Raw genomic sequence first — 27,264 nt, forward strand, 5'->3', positions numbered from 1 at the left:
AGAAATGCAACTATAGTTTCAGGTCAGACTTTATTATTAATTTTCATTACAGCGCCTAATTGTCAGTAGCACTCTGCATGAGGGTGCATAGCTGTCTTAAGGCACAATGCCTTAGTGTAGACACATTTTCTTCATTACAGTGGTATTCAAAAGCACACAAATATTGATATGCAGTAAAATTGCCTGCAAAATGCAGCACCATAACAGTACCTTTAATGACATAAGATTCTTCTGGAATTGGAAAGAGTTTTGTAGCTAAAATGCGCATTGGTACAAACCATATTTACCATTTTTTGTAGTGTGGGCAGTGTGGTTCACAGATGTTGCATTGCTGTGTAAGCGAAGAGCAAAACACGAGTACAAAACAAATCTAAAGATAATCACAGGATGAACCAATAAAACATTCAGAATTTCACACGGATCATATTGCAGTTACATAAGGATAATAAAAATAAAAAAAATCAAGCATGCAATATTCAGCACCTTGAAAGAGTAGGAATGCACACAGAAAAAGAACAAACCACCTATATCTTAATTTAAATTGCCTTCATATCAATTTAGATCAACTTCACAGGAACAGTGATACAACCCTTAATATTCCAGCAGTTTCTCACAATTACCATAGAAAAATAAGTATAATTGACACAAACAAATTTTCTGGAAGCTCAAGAGTTGGTCTATATCACAATTCGAGTGTGCATGTGTGCCTGCCTAGACATCCACTTTGTGTGGGTTGACAATGTTTCATGCGAGGGAAAGGGATAAGTCTCGACTAGGATTCCAGTGCAGCCCAGCGCTCCATTCTTAAATGGGGACCGAAAGGATGTACGACCTCACAGTGGCCGTGTTCTATAAGAGGTAAAAGGGAAGAGTTCAGGTAAGGGTTGCAGCAGTTGACATCCTTCATCTCCGGCCAGGCTCAGTAACAGCCATCTTTCCAGGATTCATCTGACATTTTAGTCATGCCCAAAGACCTGTCAATAAAATAGAATTAGTCTTCATTCCAGAGCCCAGGTATCAGATTGTGATGATCCAAATAGCATAAAAGCAAATTTACCATTATTGAAAAGACATTTGACTAAATTTCTTAACATTCCTCCACAGCTTTTCGATTGAGCACTCACCTCCTTGGGGGCTGTGAAAGTTTACTCCGAGTAGATGCCTGTCCTCGGCCGAAGGCAGACCTCCCTGCCCCACCGGAGGCTCTTCCAGGTATGTAGGATCCGCCATTGGCAGAACCTGGTGACTGGACTCTGCGGCCCCCTACTGCAGGCTGTGCTTGGATAACAGGCAGACATCTGGAAGGCTGACGAGCAGCTGCCATAGAGCCCACAGGAGTAACCGCTTTCACTGGAGTTCGCAGGGAGAGAGGTGACTGGCCACTGCCCCGCAGTCGACTAGAAGCCATACCTTAAGTGGAAGAAAGGCACAGTGGTACAATAGCATCTCAACCAGCTATTTATTTCAGACAAGGGAAATTGAATACATGTTTTTGATGTATACATAAGATGAATGTGCCGATCCAAACCCTGTGTGTGGCATGTAGGATTTGTAGGTAAGCCTTTTAGGAGCAGCACTGAATTATCAAGAATACATTTGGAGGTAACAACTGGAATAATCATGTGAAGGGCCAGTTGACTGTTCATTACCTGGGGTATGTCAGGGAAGGACAAGGGCAACATATGGGATGGCTTATGGAACTCCCAAGTACTTGTGAGCCATACTGTATAGTATATAGTATGAGTTTGTCATAGATTACGTGACTTGTTAGGGTGAGACGGTCAAGGTTAGATCGATACATTCATTTTGATGTATTAGTATCTATAGGAAATGTATCTGATATCAGCATGTCCATCAAAGACTTGCACGTTGAGTTTATTCAATATTTATATTCAGGAATTTTCTTTTGACGTGAAAAAATCAGAGCATGTTAGATTTTTTGATAATGCCACTATATTATGCTTTTTCTGTTGTTGCTTACTGCATTATATTTGTATTGAGCACATGACAACTGATTGTAAACATTACTATTAGTCACCTACAGCTTCTTTTTTTTTCTATACATTTACAATGATTGCATTACTGATTTTTAACTTTCTGTTCGCATTTGTATTTACTGACCCCAAACTAAATGCTAAAACATTTGTGAAGACAATTTTCCAAAAATGTTGAAACCTGCATTTAATCTTTTTGTTTGTTAGCAGTCTTAACATCATTTGTCAGTGCACTGCTGCTTTTCTTGGAGCATTACTACTATCAGTAGATTCATGTATAAAAGTAAAACCATTGCCAAGTATATGTATCGTATCACCCATGGGCAAGAAACAAGAAACTGGGGACCTACTGACCACTGTTGAGACTCCGCCCACTCCTCCTCTCTACCTCCATCTGCCTGATGGATCGTGGAGGTCTCCATCGTGGAATATGCCTACTACGAACTATTCATACACTCTGTCATATTCATTGAATGTATTTTAACTCTAAATCTGTCCTTCTGTACATATTACATCTATTGCACCTGTCCATCCTGGAGAGGGATCCTCCTCTGTTGCTCTCCTGAAGGTTTCTTCCCTTTTTTCCCCCTGAAGGGTTATTTGGGAGTTTTTCCTTATCCATTGTGAGGTTTTGGGACAGGGATGTCTATTTGTACAGTTTGTAAAGCACTCTGAGACAAATTTGTAATTTGTGAAATTGGGCTATACAAATAAACTGAATTGAATTACTCATAAAGACAACTGCTCAATATCACTAGTAGTGGTCACATATTCCATAAATTATCTTTAGGATGATTCTTCCAGAATATTGTTCAAATCTGTGTTCATGCAGAGATTCGAGAGGTTAAGGTGGTAGGCTAGAAGTGACACGACAAAGGGCTATAGACAAGGCAAAGGAAGGTGCCATTATATTGGATAACAGGTGGGGACCAGGCGAAGAGGGTAGGGTTACCTGTGGAGGGGGAGTGAATCAGGTGGGACATGCGGTTGCCAGAGCTCTGGAGGTTAGCCTCCATGCTGCGACTGTTTCTGACTGCCTCCAGGGAATGTAGGCTGGTGCGGGGAGCCAGATTAGGCATGCTGTGCCTCAACTCTTCTGGAACCACACATACAATACACAATTAGCAACATCATCATGTGGGTCATTACAGCTTTGGTCCAACAAAAATCTATGATGGTCACTCTGATCTTCTAGACCGAGGGTATGACTGCTGAATTATTGGCTATAGCCTACCCTCACTCTTGGCAAACGTAAGCAGGTCTGCACTGGGGCCCTGGAGGGATCGTCTTGGTGCTCTTGTGCGTGGAGCCCCGAGTCGGCTGCTGTATTCCTGACCGTGATTGGAGGTGGAGGGGGACAAGCACCGGGGCGAACCTAACGGCGAAGGGGTGAAGCGATGTTGTCGCTGGGGCACGGAGCAAAACTCGTCCTCTTCGTCTTCCAGGCTGTAACTGTCAAATTCCTGATCGCTGTGGGTGCCACCCCGGCGCAGGGACTGTAGCGAGGCTGTGGAGCTGCGGCGTGATGCAGATGCTGAGCTGCAGGCATAATCCTGCCTCAGACCTGACACCAAAGTTATAAAGTTAAAAAACGGCATATACAGCCAGCCGTGGAATTTAGAATTGGGAAACACAATGTGACATGTGATGTCCAGCACAACGTGTGCACAAAACCTCTACTCACTCTCTTCCTGTAGGCGAGCCATGATCTGGACATCAGTGAGATCCTGCAGCTTATAGCCCATAGAGATGGAGTCATCGGATGTGCTGAGCTCACTGTCTATGGAGGACTGCGAGCTCAGGGCAGAGTGCATGGTCGTGACACCTGTTGAAACACAATAGGCACATTTTATTATTATTTATTAGACAAGCTGTATCCCACAAATGAAAGGGAACAATATTAATCACACTTAATATGACTATTTTGGGCAGAATTATTTATAATTCTAAAATAAAAGCAGAAACTGAAAAAATATTATAAATAAAGGCCAGGGTAAGGAAATGCGGAAAAACATTTACCAAGGCCGGTATTATAATAGTTACAAGCTCTCCAGATGGAACTTAACCTGGTCAATCTGCACAACCACATGATTGTGCCAACAAATGATAAAACTAGCTTTCAAACCAGGATTGCCAAACAGAAAAAGGATGTCAGCCCCCAAAAAATAATGTCTTGATTAATGGGCCCCTCTTTAAAGCCATCAAATGAGAATGAGAAATGTTAGACCACCTATGTGGGAACTGAATTGATCAAAAAAGATGTCACACCAACTTGATCTGCCAGACTCTGCTTAGGAGATGATAGGGACCGATCGATCAGGTTCACACAATGGTATTATCGCCTTCAGGTAACCAGGCAGTTTACACATTACAAAAAGATTTATGAAAATAGTTTTAAAAGTTTGGAAGTAAAGGAGATCAGCAGCTCAATTGGTCCCAATCAGCTGAAGGTGTCTGAGGTACTCACCCCACAAATTTAGATTTAAGTTCAATATTCACCAGGTGGATACGCATTTTATGTAAACTATCAGACTGACCCGGTCAATATACAAATTTAAGGTGTGACTATTTGCGAATCACATTTCGTATATGCCCAGAAAAACTGTGCAGGAAAGGCGTGTCTGTCTGACACAGGCCTATCTTGCACATAAATAGGAAGTTACATCATCCAGAGGCATTTGCTTATGTAAAAAGTCTGGGATTAGATAGGGTCACCACCCACAAGCCAAGCATTTACATGTTCATGCAAAGATTTGAAAGTGGATTCAGAACAACATCAGCATTGTTGATCTATGCACAAATTGCCAGGGAAATGTGAAATAATGTGAGGAATAACGAAAGAGCAAAGTAACTAACAATCACCACAAAGTCAAGATCACCAGCAGAACACATTTCACACAGGTTAGTCGCATTGCCTAAAAAAGTCCCGAGATGCAGACCCCATGTACATTATCACTGAATATCTTCCAAAGTATACCAGTGTTAATTCAGTTTATTTGTATAGCCCATTTTCACAAATTACAAATTTGTCTCAGAGTGCTTTAAAATCTGTACACATAGACATCCCTGTCCCAAAACCTCACATTGGATAAGGAAAAACTCCCAAATAACCCTTCAGGGGGAAAAAAGGGAAGAAACCTTCAGGAGAGCAACAGAGGAGGATCCCTCTCCAGGATGGACAGGTGCAATAGATGTCATGTGTACAGAAGGACAGATTTAGAGTTAAAACACATTTTACAGATGTGTCGTAGGTGATGCATTCATGTGTTTACTATCGGCAACCTTTGTGATGCAAGAAGATACCAAATACACATTTGTCTTTTCATGACAAATTTTCTTTTTTCTTTTCTAAATTCACTGCTGTTCATCGGACCATCATTTAGTCTGTGATGTAATACTCCAGTAATAAAATGAATAGTAAACAAAGTCTGCCTGGTAGAAGTAAAAAAATCAATCTAACTTATCATATGTTGAGATTTCTTTTTAAAGTGCAGTATATGCGGCACACAATAAACTGGGTAAAACATGCAAAAAGTCTTTAGAAATTACCATTCAGATCCCAAGAGAACAAATTGTTATGCATTAGTGCACACATATCAACTGACCTACATCCTCACAATAACTGGAGTCAATCCCACTGTTGTGTCGAGCAGAAAATGAGGAGCACATTGTGTTAATGCCATGCCATACCTGAGCTGCCACAGGTTAGTAGGGATTTGTTAGTTGATTTGTGGTACCCAGGAGAGATCAGGCCTGAGCCTGTCGAGCCTGCCTCTGCTGAAGGGCTACTGTACATGTTCCTCCATCGTGAAGCTGCAGGAAACAGAAGAGAAGAGATTACTCACATACTCACTTCTAAAAAAAAAGATGACATTCTTCAATGCATTGTTTGTTTTACTAACATGTAGAATTGTGTTTATGTGAAACTGTTTATGCTGCCCTATTGACCAAGACTCCCTGGAAGAAGAGATATTGCATCTCAATAAGACATTCCTGGCTGAATAAAGGAAAACATCATATATATATATAATAAAGGTATGGTTGAAAAAACGTAAATTCCATTCAAGGGCCCCATTTTTTTGTAGAAAGCGGTAGATCCTGTGCGCACATCTCTCAACATGCACCAGCTATTTTGTTTCTTGTAGGTGCAGAAGCACACCTTCAACAACAGGTCACACAAGACAACAGGTCAACAAAGGAAGAATCAGACCTCCAGGAAATCATGTTGTTGTCTGGGTCAGTGAACATCATCCAACACAGGAGCTAGATCTGCTGGCAAAGTCTTTGCAGCGAGGGCCTCACGGTGCAAAAAACTGTGCGTAACATTAGGGCTGCAACTACAGATTATTTTGATAACCGATTGATCTGTTAATTATTTTTTCGATTAATTGGGTAAAAAAAACAAAAAAAACTGTAATTTTCAACCCTTTATTCAAAACAGGGTTCATACGGTCATGGAAAACCTGTGAGTCATGGAATTTTTAAATGGCTATTTCCAGGACTAGAAAAGTAATTGAAAAAAATATAATCCCAAAATGTTTGGAAAAGTAATGCAAATGTTTTATATTCAAATGTTAATTTACACGGAATATATAGAGCGTATTCACTCACGTGACCACAACAACCTTTGGCGGCCATGTTGGGGTCCATGCAAGGCATTGTGTTGCTTTATTTTATGCCGCTCTTCTTTAGAAATGACCATTATATCCTGAAGGAGACACAATTTCAGTTCAAAGCGGTGTGCCTTGTGATTATGGTACTGTGCCTCATTGTTGGATGTGGGACTAATGATTCAGAATATGGGTTTATCAGCTCAACAAGACGGGCTATTACTTCAACTTGTCATGCATCTACTTCGGCTTCACTCGGCGTATGAGCGTTAGGACTGTTCTCATGTGTTTCTGTTGACACATCGGGTTGTGGGCACGTTTCCATTGACACACTCGTCAACAATCTCTTTTTGCTTTTTCGCCGAGCGAAAATCAATGTCTTTCACTTGCACAAAAAGAACTGTGGATGGAAACTTGGGAGGAAGCCATGAACATGGCAACTCCGTCGGGCGATCTCTGTGATTCATTTCACGGTAAAATAAAACACTGGCTACATGGGAACAGCACTCAGCACGGCCAGCCAAACAGTCACTGCTGGTCCTGAAGGAGCTGGAAGCGGCTTCATCCAGACACTCGTCCTGGAGGCGGAGCTGTGCGACTACGGATCATATATGAACCCAGACACGGGGCACTTGATGTTCCGACATTTGTGGTATTTCTACAACAGATATAACGCAGAAATAGTTGTTAATGTCCCATGGTCGATAGCGGAAATGAAAACTGTTTTACAGGAATGTGACCGGGCTATGTGCTGGTAACTAGGGGTAACTAGCGAATTAACCACAAAGTGTTGAGCGAGTAAAATCAGGTAAAAAAGCGTTGCGAATAATCAATTCCAACCGCTGAAATCTGTCTTTGGTAATGCAGAAGGACATGAGGTTGCTGGGCTCTCGCATAATCAAACAGCGGACACGATAGCCAGGTCAACTTCTTCTGACATTTAATAAGTGGACCCCAAGATGGCGCGATTGAGATGCTGACGTCACGTGAATACGCTCTATACTGTATGCGTCATACGTGTCGGTGAGGGGGCGTGGCTTATCTCCGTGGAAAAATATTTTCTGCCATCCGCCAGGGAATGAATAACCACTTTTTCTACGTTATACTTCTTGTGGAAATGCCACACACGTCGTAACATCTAACGCCCTGGTGTCTGGGTTCATAACATCACCTGTAGGCGCACACAGCTCCTTGAATGTCACTCCGACGATGTGAATGACTTCCGCTTCCAGCGCCACGAGAGCAGCAGCAGCCAATTAGCTTCACTAATGGAGGAGCAGCTCAGCGCTGATTGGCTCTCACAACGCAGCGTTCTGTCTGTCCTCTCCCTCCGCTCCGATAGTTTCTCCTGCGCCACTCTGCGCTCAAATCTACTTTTTTTATACTCCGCGATTTATTGAGTGCCGTAATAATCGCACGACACAACGAATCGATAATGAAATTCGTTGTTGCAGCCCTACCGACAATGGTGATATTAGATAATTTCCCACGGCACACCTGATGATCTCTCACTGCACACTGGTTGAAAATCACTGGTCTGGGTGATGTGAACACACACTGCACCTCAACACTGCAGCCAGAAGTAGAAGTTGTGTCTTACTTTTAAGAGGAAGAAAACATATAAATAATTGTTTGGTTAAGAACGTTGATACGATTTGCCCAATGCAATGCTTTTATAAGTAATAATGTTTACTGTATTTCATTTAGAAAATGATGACATTAAATAAAAATGTGACAGCAGCATTAAAATCAAATAAGACCTGAACGGATATTTTTATTTTTTAAAATAGCTGTGAGGCACATTACTGATGAACTCCAGTAATCTAATGTCTCCTACATAAATAGACAGAAGACCGAGCTATAACCGACCACTCATGTGTAGAGGTGTGTGGCTATTTTGTAGCAGCCGGATTTATTAAATAAACACAATGCATGGCCGTGTGTAACAGCACCTTTTCAGAAAGCTTTACCAGCATTCCTGGTTGAACAACAGTAATGCACAGTTTGATGTCCAGGGTAATTACAGGTGCAGGTGTAAATTATGTATTTTTAAAGCTTTGAGAACTAACAGTGGCATAAGTATGTGCATATACTAGGGTCAAGTTTAGAAAAGATCTTTTTTTAAACTCACTTTTTAAAGTCACCTTTACTCTGCTAACCATTAAGTTTACTGCTAACCATGGAGTCTCTATGCAGAAAGGCAGTTTCAATGCCAGCTGCTGCCTTTTAAAAAGGAGAGCAGACCTGTGGAGAGAGGGGGGGGGGGGGCTTGACTTCATGTGGTCATTCAGCCCTGGTGTGAATAGCTCTGTTGTTCCGGTTCTGCAGTGTGCAGGAAGTCGGAGCTGCGAGCAGGGTAAATAATATGTGTATCAGACACAAACCTCTGTCCACATGTAGAGACGCACACAGCCCGGACACATTTACTGAGTGCTCGGACTTTGTCATCTCTGGAGGCAGCAACATGTGACCAAAAGACCATAACATACAATAATCTTATCTTGAAAGCCATTTCAAATTTGTTATAGTTAATTTTAGGGCGTATGGGAATAAATACAAATACAGCATAATAAATGTTTAAAGATTGAGAATGGAAAAATGTACGTGTTCACATACTCTGGTCCAAGCGGCTGATCAGGGTTCGACAAGCAATTTCTGTCTCGGGGCTGCGATGGTCAAGAGCTTGCCGACACCACTTCAATGGAGACTCTGGGCCTTGATCGTCCATTTGCTTTTTTGGTGACACGTACAACCTGTAAAGAAGAGTGAGACAACGACAAAACAATGACAAGATGCAAAAGGCGATTAGGAAAGACACAACATAGGATAGGTGGGGCTGACCACAAGCAGAATAACTCCGAACCTCTGAATGAAACACTGTGAAGCAGAAAATAAAGACCTCACAAAATAAAGAAAACAACCAAGCTGGTTTGTTTAAAGTTAATGACATAATCCGATCAAACAGGGAGTGAGCAAATACTTTATGTAATACATCTTTCAACATCTTCATCACAAACATGACTGCGGAGACAAATGCTCATTGGCCTCATTTACATCCGCCGAACATATAAAGCTCATCCTGTCATCACGGGCCAGTCAGGTGGACAAATCTGAAAATTACTATTTTAAATCTAAAGTTGTATTTGGAAACAGCTGCCACAAACCATCACTTCAACAAACGACCAGCCAATGCTCGATTTTCATGCAGCCACACATGGTCGCCATATGAACTGTGATGTATCCAGTGTTTCCCCAGTGAGAGTAAACGGCAATCAGTTCACCACAAGCTTTGAACTGGCAGTCACATGGGCAACCGATTCCCTTTGAGTTTGACAAACAAAGGCCCGGACTGACTGGTTCTTGGCCAATCAACGACAAATCATCTTCCCATTGGGCAAACACAAAAGCAACCATTTCCCACTGGAATGAGCAACAAAACAGAGCAATAATCAGGTCACACATCCTGCCAGTGAGCTCAGCCTCAGTGTGCGTTTCATTTCTGCTCAATCAAAAATAATAAAAATAAGTGTTTTTTATAATATTAAAGAAATAAGTAGAGCAGCATATGTGTATGAAGTCTACATTAATGTATGTATGTTCTATATTTTTACAATTATTCTATATATACAATTAAAACGAACCCTATAGTATTGATTGTACAGCTATCATACAACAGGTGTTTTTCCTTTCATCATGAAACCAAGCAGTGCCCTATACAGCGATAGGATGGATAACTTATGTCGATGCTGCAACGTCAGGTTTATTTTGCTTGTCTGCATCACTGTGTGGAGAGTAAGTCAGAGGTTTTAAGGGTAGGCTAGGGTATGATTTAAAAAATCAAACAGGAAAATTACCAGGATTTAAGACCAAATTAATCCTGGTCCAATCAAGTATTTAAACTATTTTTTTTAAATGGCATTCTTTTTTTGCTTTCTCAAAAACATCAAACAAGACCTCCTGAAGTTGTTCTCAACTCCAGTGTTTCTGTCCAGGTTTCAGCTGGTCCCACAGGGGGGGCCCTCAGATCACATGCTGTGCGATCCCACTCAAAACAGTTTAGCCATGCAACATCATCTAGCCCAGAGGAGAGCAGATTAGAATATGTCGCCGGCCGTTAGGATTACAGGATTTATTGGCTATGATAACCGCCCAAAGCACATATGGTGTGGCTAATGATGCGAAACTGAACATAAATCGTGAATGGTCTGACTTTTAAGCTGCTAAAGTAACCACCAGGAACACAATATGGTACCTGTTGGAAGCAGTGCAACATACACAGAATAAACAAATATGCCTCGACTTGAACTTTTGGCATGATGTTAACATATATTATTTGTAATTAACTGTAATAATTGCCCATTTTTGTGACATTCTGCCAATAAAACTGGGGGAAATTAGCAAAGTTCAACTTGTCCAACAACAAACCGACTTTTTATAAGCTTCAACCTGGCCTGCATTCAGGAATGAACTAATGCAGATATTAGTACATTGTGTAACGAGGCTTAGTGAATGAAGAAACATGCCGGGTCAACAATAATAGCAGCAGTGAAGGGACGTGAAGTAGAGGTCTCCTTGCTTGGACCACACTGGTCTTCAAAACGTGGTCTTCATTTTGAGCGTAACACCTGTAAGGTTTTAAGACAGCATTTGCACAGTTGGGACGTTAATGTGGCGATAAAATCCATCCACCGAAATACTAAAAGCGGGCTTCTTTGGTAGTTCCGTCTCCTGGACCCACTTTGCCACGATGACACACCCAAAGAGACTCACACGGCAAAACAATACCTGCCTGTCGTGTCTGGTAAAGAAAAGGCTTTGTGTTCTTCATTACCTGCCAAACGGGTCGCACATAGGTCACACAAGTCTGACAGCGCAGAGTAAATTTTATGGGACAACAAAACGTCTCTCACTTTAGTCGGCACGGCACGTCAACGGCTTCTGAACTCATTCTCTCCGGCTAGCTGCCCATTTATTTTACGCCTCCTTGTCAGTCCAGTGCTTTTCTTCTCTCTTCCAAAACACACACATTTCCTCCCAATTACAGTAAATATTTACTTAATGGTAAAAAATGTTTGCCAAAGTTAAGCAAAGCTCTGAAAATACAAGAAAAGACTCCTTGATTCTGTGGATAAGGGGAACACGTGGGTTGTCTTTGCCAAGGATTACCTCTAATTTTAAATCCAAATAACCTACTGCTACAGAAGAGTGCATACTCACTTCCTGTAGGGGAGGAACACAGTTCTAAAACAGAGGTTAAAATGAAAGAGCGCAACTCACTCATCTGGCTGAAGGGCCTCCTCTACCTATACACAAGAAAACTCAAAATATGGCATCGCTGTGGCCTGTGCTGACATAAATCTACTTCCCCTGAAGATACCTCTTCAACATATTATGATTGACTTGCTTTCTCTCTCACATCTGCAAATGTTAGGATCCTGCAAACTGATCGGTCCAGCACTGATATCTCACCCAAACAAGTGGGATAGGGGGAGACTTATCAAAAAACATGACCAGAGACAAGCAGTTTAGATAATAAAACGTACCATCTGTCTTCGTCCCCTACGTCTTCACACTCATCCTCCAAATCAAGGACATCCAGTTCATCCAGTGCAGTTTGGTCCACCCCTGAGTCGCTCTCTGCAAGTGTTTCTGACTCGTAACTTTCCTGAGAATGGCTCTCTGGGTTATGGGCTGCCCCATTACTGCAGGTCAACATGAGAACATCCCCACATGGACCCTGGTCCTCCTCTTCATCCTCTCCCTCCAGCCTGTTGGCCCTGGGCAGAGGGGACATGTCTTCACCACTGCTGCTGCTGTCCTGAGTGGGTGACAGCTCAAAGTCTGCTTTGCCCGGCTTGCCACCGTGCTCCAATCTGAGGTGGGAGTTGGTCACCTTCTCGCAAGTCAGCCTCTCGCTGATGTACACAGCGTCTGTGAGGTTGCTGTTGCTGCTGACTCCTCTGAGGACGATAGTCTTGCTCCCCCTGTTGCGCAGGGTTTCGTTCTGGACCTCCAACCTACGAACAAGCTCCTGCAGCTTTCGTACCTCCTCCAGCTCCCCCCCTGCATGTTCCGGACCCCCTTCTTCTTCCTCCTCCTCCTCAAACCCAGGCTCGGAGCTCTCCTTGAGGCCAGTAGGACTGCCATTGTCAGCCTGGGGGACCACGCCGGCACTGTCCGGGACCACCATGCTCCTTCTCTACCGGGAGGAAGAGAAGGATTATAATGTACACCATGACAACACACCACATGTCTTCATATTAACGCATTGGCCCCAAGCTTCATGGGAGCTCACGGTATGTTGCCGACTACACCTTTAGTGACTGGGCACTTATGAAACAGCAACTTAGCACTTGCTTACTGCAGCAAAACAAACATGAGTACTATAACTATTATTTCGATACATCGATCAGATGAGGAGCTTAGGACGTGAATTACACGTAACTCAGGTATCAGTTCGCCACTTGAACATTAACGTTACCTTAGCTAACACGAGGCGATTTCAGCAAAGACTAAATTTTCATCTAACGTTATTTACATTACACAGAACACCTTTTCTTTCTCTCTTCATCACGTTTCTAAGTCTGCAGCTGTAATTTCCGCGGCAAGAAGCGACTACTAGGATGATGTTCAAACATCAAACCCGAGCTGTGAACTTGCAGCAACCAACAGTTATATCCTAGTATATCATTTAAATAAAAGTTTACGTTGGCTTGGCTAGCATGCTAACAGCAACAACAAGCGTACCGGTGAGTGAGCCGTGTTGTTTCGTCCAAGCGAGCCCGCCACTCGGAGCTCAAACCGCCGTGAGCACCAGCGACCGCATGGATGGAGCAGCTAATTACCACCACCTGAAACGGTCCTTGTCTCGGTAATGGTTGTCAACACAGGAAGAATATCAGTTAGCTTGTCCATGTTTTCTTGATGCTCGAGCATCACCGATGGCGTCCATCGCATCGCTCACAGCTAACGTTAACTAGCGTGTTGATGGACTAGTTAGCCCAATGAACAGACCAACAGTGGCGCCGCTCGCTCCTCCCCTTGTGGAGTTTCTGTTAGATGGCGCGCTCTATGGGAGAGGTGTGGTACTGCAGTGCCATGTTTTGTAGGCTGTACTGTCGCCGTTGGATGTCGCTGTTGCATGTACACAATGACAATGATCCGCAAAGATAAATGACTGAGAAAGAACGATAGCCGAAGAAAAAACTAAAACCTAGTTTAATGCAGAATAAGTATGACAAGTTATTTCATACTAATGTTTTGGTCGTTTCGCAATAGTACTCAAAAAATGTTCTTCATTATGCTGTAAAAGAGAAGGTAGATTGTGAGTATTTTGTTGGACAAGGGTAATTTAAGGAAATATTCATGCTACTAAATGTACCTGTATAACTTGTTTTGCACGAACAATAATCATGTGCACTTTAATTATCCCGTAATCTTGACAATGCAATGCATTATTTTTTTTGGAAGCTGAATAAAATTAAAATAAGTCCGTTTCTACCTCCTATCATTTAGTCGTATACCTTTGCTTCTGTTGCTGCAATCTCTAGTCTGTTGTCAGTGCACAGACATTACAGATCCTGAAAGACCATTAGAAAAGAAACCAATATGCATACACTTTTGCAGATACGTGAAAGCAATCAGCTCCTTCAATTTATCTTTTCAAGCTTCCTTACAACCGAAGGGAATTTGTACATCTGGATTAGTCTGTCATTTTGGTAACATCGTTCTTACCAGCCAATTAGATGGTATAAAGTATGTCTTCGCTCTCAAATACCTGCATGCTGTTGTATGAGCATGTTTCAACAGGCTTGTTTTGAAAAAGCACAGCCTGCAACATCTTAAGCAATCTACAGTATGAAAAAAAGGGCCCGCCACTGTTCCGTGTGATGCATCCCCAAAGGAAGTTCATATTGCAAAGATACAAGAATAATGTGAACATTTTGCAACACATTATATGCCTTTTTATAAAGTATAAATGTGACAACCCTGCATATTAAAACTCAATGTTCCAACAAAGATATTGCATGGCAATGTGGAATGTATAACACCTGCACCAGATCCACTCACTTTTTCCCTAGCAGGCTTAGACTTGTAACTGCAGGAAGGGTTCACTCCATTACAAATCACATTTAAATATATGTGGCTCATGTGCAGCCAAGGAAAACCAGCTAGGCATGCTCAAACAAAGGCAGTTTTATTTGAAGATTTCCAACGAGCTTTTTATAATTACAACGTGGGTACTATACAAATGAATAATGTTTAACTTCACTCCATTTTACCACCACCCCGAGTTCCAAGCTCATTTTCCAGCAGTGGTCCATCATTTCACTCAACTTTCTCCGGTTCTAGGGCTGTTAGTCTAACTACAGATTATACTTCCGAGGGGCATAGTGAAACCTAACCCTGCAATAGGACAATTTGTACATGAGCCATAATACACTGCGTAGAAATGAAGTGTATGGAAGAGGCCTGAAGTCGAGCGATGGCTTTTAACTACATAGAAAGCCCAGTTCTATGGAAGTACCACATTTCAGGCAGTTAAATAATTCTTTAAGCAGCAATGTTACTCCTGGCTTATGGTCTGGGATACACATTACAATAACTTAAATAGCTATTTTTATTATGACAATGTTTGACCATGTCCAGCACTTGCATTATAGATACATTTGTCCTCAGAAAATCTGTGCTAATACTTTAAAAAAAGATAGTTTGAAATACAAATGTTACAAAACATGTTTGATACATCCATTTTTATTAAGAAAAAAAATCATCATATGGATTATTTTTCATTACATTTACTGAATGTTAACATTTGCAAGAATACTCATTATATTGTTGACAATGCAACATCTTATATGGCTTCCCATTGGTACAATAATTCATCTTTTTTGCCCTGTTGTAAACCCTTTCTAAACAGCATAGTAAACTCTTTCTAAACAGCATGGAAAAAGCATATACATGAGATTACAGATCTTACCCCTTAGCATCAGCCCAAACACCAATTTTAATCAAACATGGCGGCACAGAAAACCGGCAGAGGTGATGCTGGACGAGCAGGTAATGGGCAGGGCAAAAAGCGAATCATGGCAGATGCATTTCAGTTACTGGCCTTTCTTCTCTTCTGCAATATCTGTGTGATCAAGAGAGAAAGATGAGGTGCTCAACCGATCACTTGTGCCAGTCACCACAGATTAGTTGATTGTTAGTCAGATAAGAAAACAAACCAATCCAGCATGGAATTTAAACATTAACATCATTGGAAGAGAAATGCAGTCTTCAAATCAAAGCTGCAGAGATATTACACAGATTAGTGTCTAGTATGAGGCAAGCTCCCAAAACACTGGATAATTCAACCCAAAAAAAGAAAAGCTGAAATGCAACAGTAGTGCCAAGTGATTCAGTGCTTTGGTTCCTCCCCAGTGAAATAACTGCCGGGGCTGCTTGCCACACTTTAACCTCTTTCTGCTGCTTCATGTCAGTTTAGCATGAAGCAGAATAAGGACAAGCTCCCAGGAGAACACTTAATTTAAGCATGTGTCAGATAGACCTACCTTTTGCAGTTGGAAGAGCATTTTTCTCTTTGGTTTCAGTCTTCTTGAGCTTGTCTGGATTGAACTTCTCCACCTCCGCATTCATTGGCTCTTTCTGAGCTTTCTAGAAAGGGAACAAGTGGGAGACAGAGCAAAGAAATTATTAAAATCAAAACACAGATTTAGAAAAATATGAGAAAATGTTGAGAATATACGGAAAACAAACAAACACACAATCCCAACATCATTTCAGAACTTTAGTTGCAGTATGCAATCAAGCTCCATCTCAGTTTACAAATACAGTACTGGGCTCTGGAGTTATGATAGCCAGTCACAAGAAACATGGACCTACTTTATGAAGCAAACCACAGGGAAGTAAACGCAGTTTGAAAATGAAATGCTTTAATTTTGCAGTAAAAGAGTGTATGCATCAATTAGAATTCCAGGATATACAAGACTAAAGCATGTGATTTATGCTCAGTTCCTGTTTGTACAACTTCAGAGTTCAGGAAAATCACAGAAACCAAGTAAGAGGCAGATGTAACTGAGAAGATTCCTAACTGAAGGAAGCGCAGGACTGAACGAGAGGAATTTCGGCAGGTGCGTTCCAGGTACTTGCCTCTTTGTTGGCTTGCTTTTCATCATCAATTACTGTGTGATCACAAAAAATAAAAAAGATGAGGGGACCAATCTATAACTGAGCCATCAAAGATCAGTGCTAATTTGTTGACAAGAAAACAAATTGACACAGTACTGTGTATACATTATCATCCTGTAATAATACATTTAACACACCAACTCTGATGGACACAACACCGAACAATGCTAATCTAAAGCATCAACTATGGTGTGGAAGATTATCAGATGTGTACAGACTGCATTGAAAGTAGTTAAAAAAATACTGCAAAGTTTGGAACCTTCGAGGAGATTCTAACCTGCACTCAGTTTTTGACACAGGCGTTCTGAGATTAATTTTTAGTCTTCAAATCTAACCCACATCAGATTTAGACAAGAGCCAAAAACAATATTCTCACTGGGTTCATAATGGGACTTTTTGTAAGAACATACTGCCCTTACAAAGTATGTGCTGTTGCATACAGTATGCATTCAATTAGGACATGGTGCTTTGTCATAACATTACTCCTTGAGCTTTGACCTTCTTGCTTTCATACATTCGCTGCTCAAAGGATTGAGAGTCAGAATAGCATGCCGATTTACATACTGCAAAAATACAGTCGGAAAATTACGACATCCTGGTATTTTTGGCATAACACATGTGCCATACTATGTAATAAAAACATACTAAATCATTTTCTTGCATAATAAATAGTATGGTACAATGGGTATTAAAAACTACCAGGATACAATGGTTTTCACAGGTTATATAGTACTCTCCAATAAAATATATGAGGACGTCCCTTTAATGTAATGTCTGTCTATTATTTCAGCAGGACTGTACAACACAAAGCCAAACAAGGAGTGGAAGAAACATGATTAAGGGCAGATAAGAGTGTTAAACACCTACCGGCTTTAGTTGGAAGAGGGTTTTTTTCTTTGGTTTCAGTCTTCTTGAGTGTTTTTGTATTGAACTCCCCCACCTCTGCATTGATTGGCTCTTTCTGAGCTTTCTAATGGAAAAAAAGAGACGGAGAGCAAAAACAAAACAAAAAGATTTAGAAAATTATTATGACAAGATAACAAAAAAAGGTGTAGAGAATGTATGAGAAAAAAAAACGCACAATGCCATCGTTATTTCATCACTCGAGATGCAGTATGAAATCAAGCTCCTCAGTTTAAAAAGACAGGACTGAGCTGAACTCTGGAGCTATTATAGCCAGTCATAAGAAACAAAATGGACCAACTTTATGACTTTCTGGCTCAAGAAGAACAAAGGGCTTTTATGTGGTGTCATGTTACACTATACTGATATTTCCAGGTATTCAGATCCACATGCATATGGGCATTATAGGAAAATGTGCCGTATTGAACCTTGAATCATGTGTAGTAATTGAATCAAGTTTATTTTTCTAAACTTAAACCTTTCAATGCTTTGTAGACTATTAGAAGGGGTTTCAGTACAGTGCCTAATTCTAAGCATGTTTATAAAAAAATATTTCTCTCCATTTTATCCTGTGTCTTAGTTTTTTGTAAAACACTTATTAAATTAAATGCATTATTCTTCTTCAGTACAGGAGTGATATTTTCAAATATAGAGAATGTGTAATGTCTCTGGCTGCTGCATTGTGAGTAGGATGGAGCTCCGGTTCTGGTGACGCGATTTTCCAAATTGTGATCAGAATCCAAAATACCGCGGCTTGCTCAATCTATTTTACGAACGCGTGTCTGAATGGCAAAAAGTCGTTTACTGAGAACATAATAGTTCCAGAAGTTGTTTTTTAAAATGTCATTTAAAAAAAGGACAGACTATGTTTTGGCTTGCAACACTACACTGTTGAGAAGTTCACAGAAAACCAAGGCGGAGGTGATGGACAGGATTCATAATTAGAGTAAGAGCAGGTAACAGCAAAGGACTGAATGAAAGAAATCATGGGAGGCATGTTTTAGGTACTTACCTCTACGAGGGCAATCTTCTCATCATCAATTACTGTGTGATCACAAGAGACAAAGATGACGGAACCGATCTATAGCTGAGCCATAGGTTCATCAACTATCAAAGATCAGTGCTAATTTGTTGTTGGGACAAGAAATTAAATGGATTGGGACATCCTGGTATTTTTAGCATACTGCATGTGACAGACTAGGCTGCAAGAAAATGATTTTGTTTGTCCCAATACATAAACAGTATGGTATAATACGTATTGGAAACCACCAGGGTACAATTGTTTTCACAGGTTGTACAGTACTCTATGAAAAGTGAACTTCTTTTCGTGTACAATCCATGAGGTGCCCCTTTAACCCTTGTGTTGCCTTAGGGTCATTTTGACCCGAATCAATATTACACCCTCCCCCCGCCTGAGGATTAATTTGACCCCATTCAATGTTTAATGTCGGTGTTCTTTCGGTAGTCAACAAACAAACATAAAGTGCCTCACACTTAAACTTGGAAAACAATATTAATTAGAATAATTTTCTGGAGGTTTTAATTGCTGGCGTCAAATTGAACCCAAAGGGTAAAATATGTTAGTAAATATAAAGGTAACAGGAGGGTGAAACATTGAATCGGGTCAAAATGACCCTAAGGCAACACAAGGGTTAACATAATCAGTCCATTACTTCAGCAGCAATGTACAACACAAGGCCAAACAAGGAGCAAAAAAAAGATGATCAAGGGCAGATCAGATAGTTTTAAACACTTACCAGCTTTAGTCGGAAGAGGGTTTTTCTCTTTTGTTTCAGTCTTCTTGAGCAAGTCTGGATTGAACTTCTCCACCTCCACATTTATTGGCTCTTTCTGAGATTTCTAGAAAAGAAAAAAGTGGGAAGACAGAGAGCAAGGAAATTATGATTTAAATCAAAACCCAGATTTAGAAAATTATAAATTGTTGAGAATGTAGGAGAAAGAATAAACACAATCCCATCATCTTGTCATCACTCGAGATTCAGTATGAAATCAAGCTCCTCCTCAGTTTAAAAGGACAGGACTGAACTCTGAAGCTATGATAGCCAGTCATAAGAAACAAAAAGGACCTACTTTATGACTTACTGGCTCAAGAAGAACAAAGGGCTTTTATGTGGTGTCATGTTACACTATCCTGATATTTCCAGGTATTCAGATCCACATGCATATGGGTATTATAGGAAAACGTGCCGTATTGAACCTTTAATCATGTGTAGTAATTGAATCAAGTTTATTTTTCTAAACTTAAACCTTTCAATGCTTTGTAGACTATTAGAAGGTGATTCTGTATTGTAGCTGGAGCCAATGAAGGGGTTTCAGTACAGTGCCTAATTCTAAGCATGTTTTAAAATAAATATTTCTCTCCATTTTATCCTGTGTCTTAGTTTTTTGTAAAACACTTATTAAATTAAATGCATTATTCTTCTTCAGTACAGGAGTGATATTTTCAAATATAGAGAATGTGTAATGTCTCTGGCTGCTGCATTGTGAGTAGGATGGAGCTCCGGTTCTGGTGACGCGATTTTCCAAATTGTGATCAGAATCCAAAATATCGCGGCTTGCTCAATCTATTTTACGAATGCGTGTCTGAATGGCAAAAAGTCGTTTAATGAGAACATAATAGTTCCAGAAGTTGTTTTTTAAAATGTCATTTAAAAAAAGGACAGACTATGTTTTGGCTTGCAACACTACACTGTTGAGAAGTTCACAGAAAACCAAGGCGGAGGTGATGGACAGGATTCATAATTAGAGTAAGAGCAGGTAACAGCAAAGGACTGAATGAAAGAAATCATGGGAGGCATGTTTTAGGTACTTACCTCTACGAGGGCAATCTTCTCATCATCAATTACTGTGTGATCACAAGAGACAAAGATGACGGAACCGATCTATAGCTGAGCCATAGGTTCATCAACTATCAAAGATCAGTGCTAATTTGTTGTTGGGACAAGAAATTAAATGGATTGGGACATCCTGGTATTTTTAGCATACTGCATGTGACAGACTAGGCTGCAAGAAAATGATTTTGTTTGTCCCAATACATAAACAGTATGGTATAATACGTATTGGAAACCACCAGGGTACAATTGTTTTCACAGGTTGTACAGTACTCTATGAAAAGTGAACTTCTTTTCGTGTACAATCCATGAGGTGCCCCTTTAACCCTTGTGTTGCCTTAGGGTCATTTTGACCCGAATCAATATTACACCCTCCCCCCGCTTTAGGATTAATTTGACCCCATTCAATGTTTAATGTCGGTGTTCTTTCGGTAGTCAACAAACAAACATAAAGTGCCTCACACTTAAACTTGGAAAACAATATTAATTAGAATAATTTTCTGGAGGTTTTAATTGCTGGCGTCAAATTGAACCCAAAGGGTAAAATATGTTAGTAAATATAAAGGTAACAGGAGGGTGAAACATTGAATCGGGTCAAAATGACCCTAAGGGAACACAAGGGTTAACATAATCAGTCCATTACTTCAGCAGCAATGTACAACACAAGGCCAAACAAGGAGCAAAAAAAAGATGATCAAGGGCAGATCAGATAGTTTTAAACACTTACCAGCTTTAGTCGGAAGAGGGTTTTTCTCTTTTGTGTCAGTCTTCTTGAGCAAGTCTGGATTGAACTTCTCCACCTCCACATTTATTGGCTCTTTCTGAGATTTCTAGAAAAGAAAAAAGTGGGAAGACAGAGAGCAAGGAAATTATGATTTAAATCAAAACCCAGATTTAGACAATTATAAATTGTTGAGAATGTAGGAGAAAGAATAAACACAATCCCATCATCTTTTCATCACTTGAGATTCAGTATGAAATCAAGCTCCTCCTCAGTTTAAAAAGACAGGACTGAGCTGAACTCTGGAGCTATGATAGCCAGTCATAAGAAACAAAATGGACCTACTTTATGACTTACTGGCTCAAGAAGAACAAAGGGCTTTTATGTGGTGTCATGTTACACTATCCTGATATTTCCAGGTATTCAGATCCACATGCATATGGGTTTTATAGGAAAACGTGCCGTATTGAACCTTTAATCATGTGTAGTAATTGAATCAAGTTTATTTTTCTAAACTTAAACCTTTCAATGCTTTGTAGACTATTAGAAGGTGATTCTGTATTGTAGCCGGAGCCAATGAAGGGGTTTCAGTACAGTGCCTAATTCTAAGCATGTTTTAAAATAAATATTTCTCTCAATTTTATCCTGTGTCTTAGTTTTTTGTAAAACACTTATTAAATTAAATGCATTATTCTTCTTCAGTACAGGAGTGATATTTTCAAATATAGAGAATGTGTAATGTCTCTGGCTGCTGCATTGTGAGTAGGATGGAGCTCCGGTTCTGGTGACGCGATTTTCCAAATTTTGATCAGAATCCAAAATATCGCGGCTTGCTCAATCTATTTTAAGAATGCGTGTCTGAATGGCAAAAAGTCGTTTAATGAGAACATAATAGTTCCAGAAGTTGTTTTTTTAAAATGTCATTTAAAAAAAGGACAGACTATGTTTTGGCTTGCAACACTACACTGTTGAGAAGTTCACAGAAAACCAAGGCGGAGGTGATGGACAGGATTCATAATTAGAGTAAGAGCAGGTAACAGCAAAGGACTGAATGAAAGAAATCATGGGAGGCATGTTTTAGGTACTTACCTCTACGAGGGCAATCTTCTCATCATCAATTACTGTGTGATCACAAGAGACAAAGATGACGGAACCGATCTATAGCTGAGCCATAGGTTCATCAACTATCAAAGATCAGTGCTAATTTGTTGTTGGGACAAGAAATTAAATGGATTGGGACATCCTGGTATTTTTAGCATACTGCATGTGACAGACTAGGCTGCAAGAAAATGATTTTGTTTGTCCCAATACATAAACAGTATGGTATAATACGTATTGGAAACCACCAGGGTACAATTGTTTTCACAGGTTGTACAGTACTCTATGAAAAGTGAACTTCTTTTCGTGTACAATCCATGAGGTGCCCCTTTAACCCTTGTGTTGGCTTAGGGTCATTTTGACCCGAATCAATATTACACCCTCCCCCCGCTTTAGGATTAATTTGACCCCATTCAATGTTTAATGTCGGTGTTATTTCGGTAGTCAACAAACAAACATAAAGTGCCTCACACTTAAACTTGGAAAACAATATTAATTAGAATAATTTTCTGGAGGTTTTAATTGCTGGCGTCAAATTGAACCCAAAGGGTAAAATATGTTAGTAAATATAAAGGTAACAGGAGGGTGAAACATTGAATCGGGTCAAAATGACCCTAAGGCAACACAAGGGTTAACATAATCAGTCCATTACTTCAGCAGCAATGTACAACACAAGGCCAAACAAGGAGCAAAAAAAAGATGATCAAGGGCAGATCAGATAGTTTTAAACACTTACCAGCTTTAGTCGGAAGAGGGTTTTTCTCTTTTGTTTCAGTCTTCTTGAGCAAGTCTGGATTGAACTTCTCCACCTCCACATTTATTGGCTCTTTCTGAGATTTCTAGAAAAGAAAAAAGTGGGAAGACAGAGCGCAAGGAAATTATGATTTAAATCAAAACCCAGATTTAGACAATTATAAATTGTTGAGAATGTAGGAGAAAGAATAAACACAATCCCATCATCTTTTCATCACTCGAGATTCAGTATGAAATCAAGCTCCTCAGTTTAAAAAGACAGGACTGAGCTGAACTCTGGAGCTATGATAGCCAGTCATAAGAAACAAAATGGACCAACTTTATGACTTTCTGGCTCAAGAAGAACAAAGGGCTTTTATGTGGTGTCATGTTACACTATACTAATATTTCCAGGTATTCAGATCCACATGCATATGGGCATTATAGGAAAACGTGCCGTATTGAATCAAGTTTATTTTTCTAAACTTAAACCTAAACCTTTCAATGCTTTGTAGACTATTAGAAGGTGATTCTGTATTGTAGCCGGAGCCAATGAAGGGGTTTCAGTACAGTGCCTAATTCTATGCATGTTTTAAAAAAAATATTTCTCTCCATTTTATCCTGTGTCTTAGTTTTTTGTAAAACACTTACTAAATTAAATGCATTATTCTTCTTCAGTACAGGAGTGATATTTTCAAATATAGAGAATGTGTAATGTCTCTGGCTGCTGCATTGTTAATAGGATGGAGCTCCGGTTCTGGTGACGCGATTTTCCAAATTGTGATCAGTATCCAAAATACCGCGGCTTGCTCAATCTATTTTACGAACGCGTGTCTGAATGGCAAAAAGTCGTTTAATGAGAACATAATAGTTCCAGAAGTTGTTTTTTTAAATGTCATTTAAAAAAAGGACAGACTATGTTTTGGCTTGCAACACTACACTGTTGAGAAGTTCACAGAAAACCAAGGCGGAGGTGATGGACAGGATTCATAATTAGAGTAAGAGCAGGTAACAGCAAAGGACTGAATGAAAGAAATCATGGGAGGCATGTTTTAGGTACTTACCTCTACGAGGGCAATCTTCTCATCATCAATTACTGTGTGATCACAAGAGACAAAGATGACGGAACCGATCTATAGCTGAGCCATAGGTTCATCAACTATCAAAGATCAGTGACAAGTTGTTGTTGGGACAATAAATTAAATAAATTAGGACATCGTGTGACAGACTATGTATTGGGACGGGAAACCACCAGTATACAATTGTTTTCACAGGTTATATAGTACTCTCTATGAAGACTTAACATGCATAAAATCTATGAGGTGCCCCTATATTATAATGTCTGTCTATTACTTCAGCAGCAATGGACAACACAAAGCCAAACAAGGAGCAGAAGAAACATGATCAAGGGCAGATCAGATAGTTTTAAACCAGGGGTGCTCAATACGTCGATCGACCGGTCGATCGCGGCGACCTGCCAGTCGATCGCGGCGTAGTATGGTAGATGACATTAAAAAAAATTGGCCCGCCCCTCTGACACTTTTTCTATAGCGCCACATTATAGCAGAAGCATGTCATTTCTGTCTCTACGTGTCGCATTAACAGTCCTCTGCCCGTCATCTCGTGCGCCGCAAAGCTCCGACACCGGTTTGCAAAGGACGGAGCAAAGAAAAAGTCACTAGCATCCCCCCCCCCCGTCGGTCAATCGCCTTGACTTGGTCACATAATAAGTAGCTCGCATGCTGAAAAAGTGTGAGCACCCCCGTTTTAAACACTTACCAGCTTTAGTTGGAAGAGGGTTTTTTTCTTTGGTTTCAGTCTTCTTGAGCTTGTCTGGATTGAACTTCTCCACCTCCGCATTCATTGGCTCTTTCTGAGCTTTCTAGAAAGGGAACAAGTGGGAGACAGAGAGCAAAGAAATTATTAAAATCAAAACACAGATTTAGAAAAATATGAGAAAATGTTGAGAATATACGGGAAAGAACAAACACACAATCCCAACATCATTTCAGAACTTTAGTTGCAGTATGCAATCAAGCGCCATCTCAGTTTACAAAGACAGTACTGGGCTCTGGAGTTATGATAGCCAGTCACAAGAAACATGGACCTACTTTATGAAGCAAACCACAGGGAAGAAAAAGCAGTTTGAAAATGAAATGCTTTAATTTAGCAGTAAAAGAGAGAATGCATCAATTAAAATTCCAGGAAATAAAAGACTAAAAGCAAGACAAACATGATTTCTGCCCAGTTCATGTTTGTACAACTAAAAAATAAAATTCCCAGAAAACAACTAAGAGGCAGACATGACAGAAGATTACTAATTGAAGAAAGAGCAGGTAACAGAGCAGGAGGAATATCAGCAGGTACGTTCCAGGTACTTACCTCTTCGTTGGCTTGCTTCTCATCATCAATTACTGTGTGATCACAAGACAGACAATCTATAACTGAGCCGTAGGTTCAGTAATTTATAAAGATCAGTGCCAACTTCCTGACAAGTAAACAATTTGATGGAGCACTGCGTTTAAACATTATCATCCTGTAATCAATTAACAACTCTGATGTACACAGCACCAAGCCATGATGATCTGTGTCAAATACTCTTGATGGGTGCACAATTGTAATATGCAATACATGGTGCAACAGATAGTTCCACTCTGACCACACACACAAGAAAAGCGATGGAATAAAGTTTCACTTTCTAGAAGAATGTCAAGTCACTAGGTAAGTACACAAGGAAAGAAGATGTTTTAAATGTTGCTGTCTATTAAAAAAGGCAAGCTCCAAAAACACTGGATCCTCCATCTCCCATAAAGCAACCCAATAGTATTCATTGGAGACAAACTAGTGCAACAGTAGAAACTGAGGTTGCTTGGAGTCAGATTGAGAATGAGCCAGGCAGCAGGGAGCCTCTCTGGAAGGATAGAATGAGCATTTTGCCAAACATAAAAAAAGGAGGCACTGCAAACTTTGTGTTACTTTTTACACGTTTGAGCTGTAAACTACATGATATCACTGTACTGTGATTAGACATATACATGCTGGTGTCAATACTGACATTTCTTACAAACAAGGGAAAACAAATTGTATAAAGATAGAATGATAACGCCCACTAATCAGAGGCCAGCCACTCTCCCTGTGTGCACGTACACACACAATCTCAGGCGAGGCCTTTTTATTGTGCAGTACAGCCTGGGTCACCGATTTATTGATCTAATAAAGTGACTACAATTTATTTTTAGCATGAAGCGCCATTTGCCGTATAACCTCTTAATAAAGAGAGATCTTTTGATAAATGTTCATTTGAACAGGTGACATTTAGCAGAACAAGGACGAACTCTCAGGTAGCTGGGTGTGTACACGCAGTTAATCAGTAAAACAATGTTTGCAGTCGAAGATAGGCAGGGGTATAACTGCGACAAACAAGGAGCTAAGGAGAAGGTGAAACCTGGCACAGGGAAGGTTTTTCTGTAACACATACCCTGAATCGTCGGAAGAGGGTTTTTTTCTTGCACCTCAGTCTTCTTGAGACTACCCTTTTTAAACTTCTTCACCTCCTGATCCACTGGACATCGAGTGCTCATTTTGGAAGAGTTCTACTGGGGAAAGGTGTGCGAGAAAGCAAGAAAAACACGATACCATTAATATGTCATCACTAAAGACGTTGCCCGCAGTTGTCTACAAACCCACACAGATATAAAAATTAAGCCAGACATCGGTTTAAAAACAGGCAATACTCGGCTGTGACCGTGGAATTATTTTAACCAGTCACCAGCAATAACCTCCCGACTTCTCGCGATTAACAAACGCATAAAAGAAAACAGCTTGCGAGCAAAAAGCCCATCAGACCACACCCTACAGTATAACTGGGGAAAGGTTTGTTGAGTAAAGTGTTTGGCCTGTTGCAGAAATGTTGACCAACTTAAACACACACAAAACATTAATGATGTTTGCAGTACGTTACAATGTTGTTGTGTGTGTGTACGAGTTAATAAACAGCGATAATTCAGAATAACTTTACCCGGTGCAGAAGTGCGCAGCGTCCTATGCAGGTAAAATGCTTCTGCGTAAATAGAAGTCGAAAGCCAACGCTTAAAGTAGAGACAACACGCCCTTCTCCAAGCTAACATGGATACCAATGCTCGCGCTCCTATTGGCTCCCAACG

The 27,264-nt window shown here is 40.4% G+C and overlaps 2 protein-coding genes across 6 annotated transcripts; both read right to left on the reverse strand.

Annotated features, from left to right (window-relative positions):
* Window positions 1–11: 11 nt before the first annotated feature.
* Window positions 12–14,086, reverse strand: zgc:66447 (SLAIN motif-containing protein-like). 4 transcript variants are annotated; one of them, XM_056440163.1, is made up of 9 exons: window positions 13,352–14,086; window positions 12,148–12,803; window positions 9,221–9,357; window positions 5,685–5,807; window positions 3,679–3,819; window positions 3,235–3,558; window positions 2,947–3,090; window positions 1,125–1,410; window positions 12–974 (listed from the first exon to the last, which is right to left on the reverse strand). In XM_056440163.1, exons 2-9 carry the CDS (start codon window positions 12,792–12,794, stop codon window positions 920–922), a joined length of 1,857 nt encoding a protein of 618 aa, XP_056296138.1. In that variant the 5' UTR covers window positions 12,795–12,803; window positions 13,352–14,086; the 3' UTR covers window positions 12–919. The 4 variants fall into 4 exon arrangements, with proteins under 4 accessions (XP_056296138.1, XP_056296136.1, XP_056296135.1 ...); XM_056440161.1 differs by having other exon boundaries at window positions 2,947–3,087; window positions 3,229–3,558; XM_056440160.1 differs by having other exon boundaries at window positions 3,229–3,558; window positions 12,148–12,798; window positions 13,352–14,083.
* A 694-nt stretch (window positions 14,087–14,780) lies between these two features.
* On the reverse strand, window positions 14,781–27,227 carry tmsb1 (thymosin beta 1). Of its 2 annotated transcripts, none has more exons than XM_056440164.1 (15): window positions 27,120–27,227; window positions 26,580–26,694; window positions 25,484–25,515; window positions 24,881–24,983; window positions 24,166–24,197; window positions 23,106–23,208; window positions 22,361–22,392; window positions 21,278–21,380; window positions 20,533–20,564; window positions 19,456–19,558; window positions 18,711–18,742; window positions 17,663–17,765; window positions 16,757–16,788; window positions 16,159–16,261; window positions 14,781–15,737 (listed from the first exon to the last, which is right to left on the reverse strand). In XM_056440164.1, exons 2-15 carry the CDS (start codon window positions 26,680–26,682, stop codon window positions 15,709–15,711), a joined length of 942 nt encoding a protein of 313 aa, XP_056296139.1. In that variant the 5' UTR covers window positions 26,683–26,694; window positions 27,120–27,227; the 3' UTR covers window positions 14,781–15,708. The 2 variants fall into 2 exon arrangements, with proteins under 2 accessions (XP_056296139.1, XP_056296140.1); XM_056440165.1 differs by having other exon boundaries at window positions 26,580–26,697; window positions 27,120–27,197.
* Window positions 27,228–27,264: the final 37 nt, after the last annotated feature.

Source organism: Pseudoliparis swirei, chromosome 19 (genome assembly GCF_029220125.1).
Source record: "Pseudoliparis swirei isolate HS2019 ecotype Mariana Trench chromosome 19, NWPU_hadal_v1, whole genome shotgun sequence".
Classification (NCBI taxonomy): domain Eukaryota; kingdom Metazoa; phylum Chordata; class Actinopteri; order Perciformes; family Liparidae; genus Pseudoliparis; species Pseudoliparis swirei.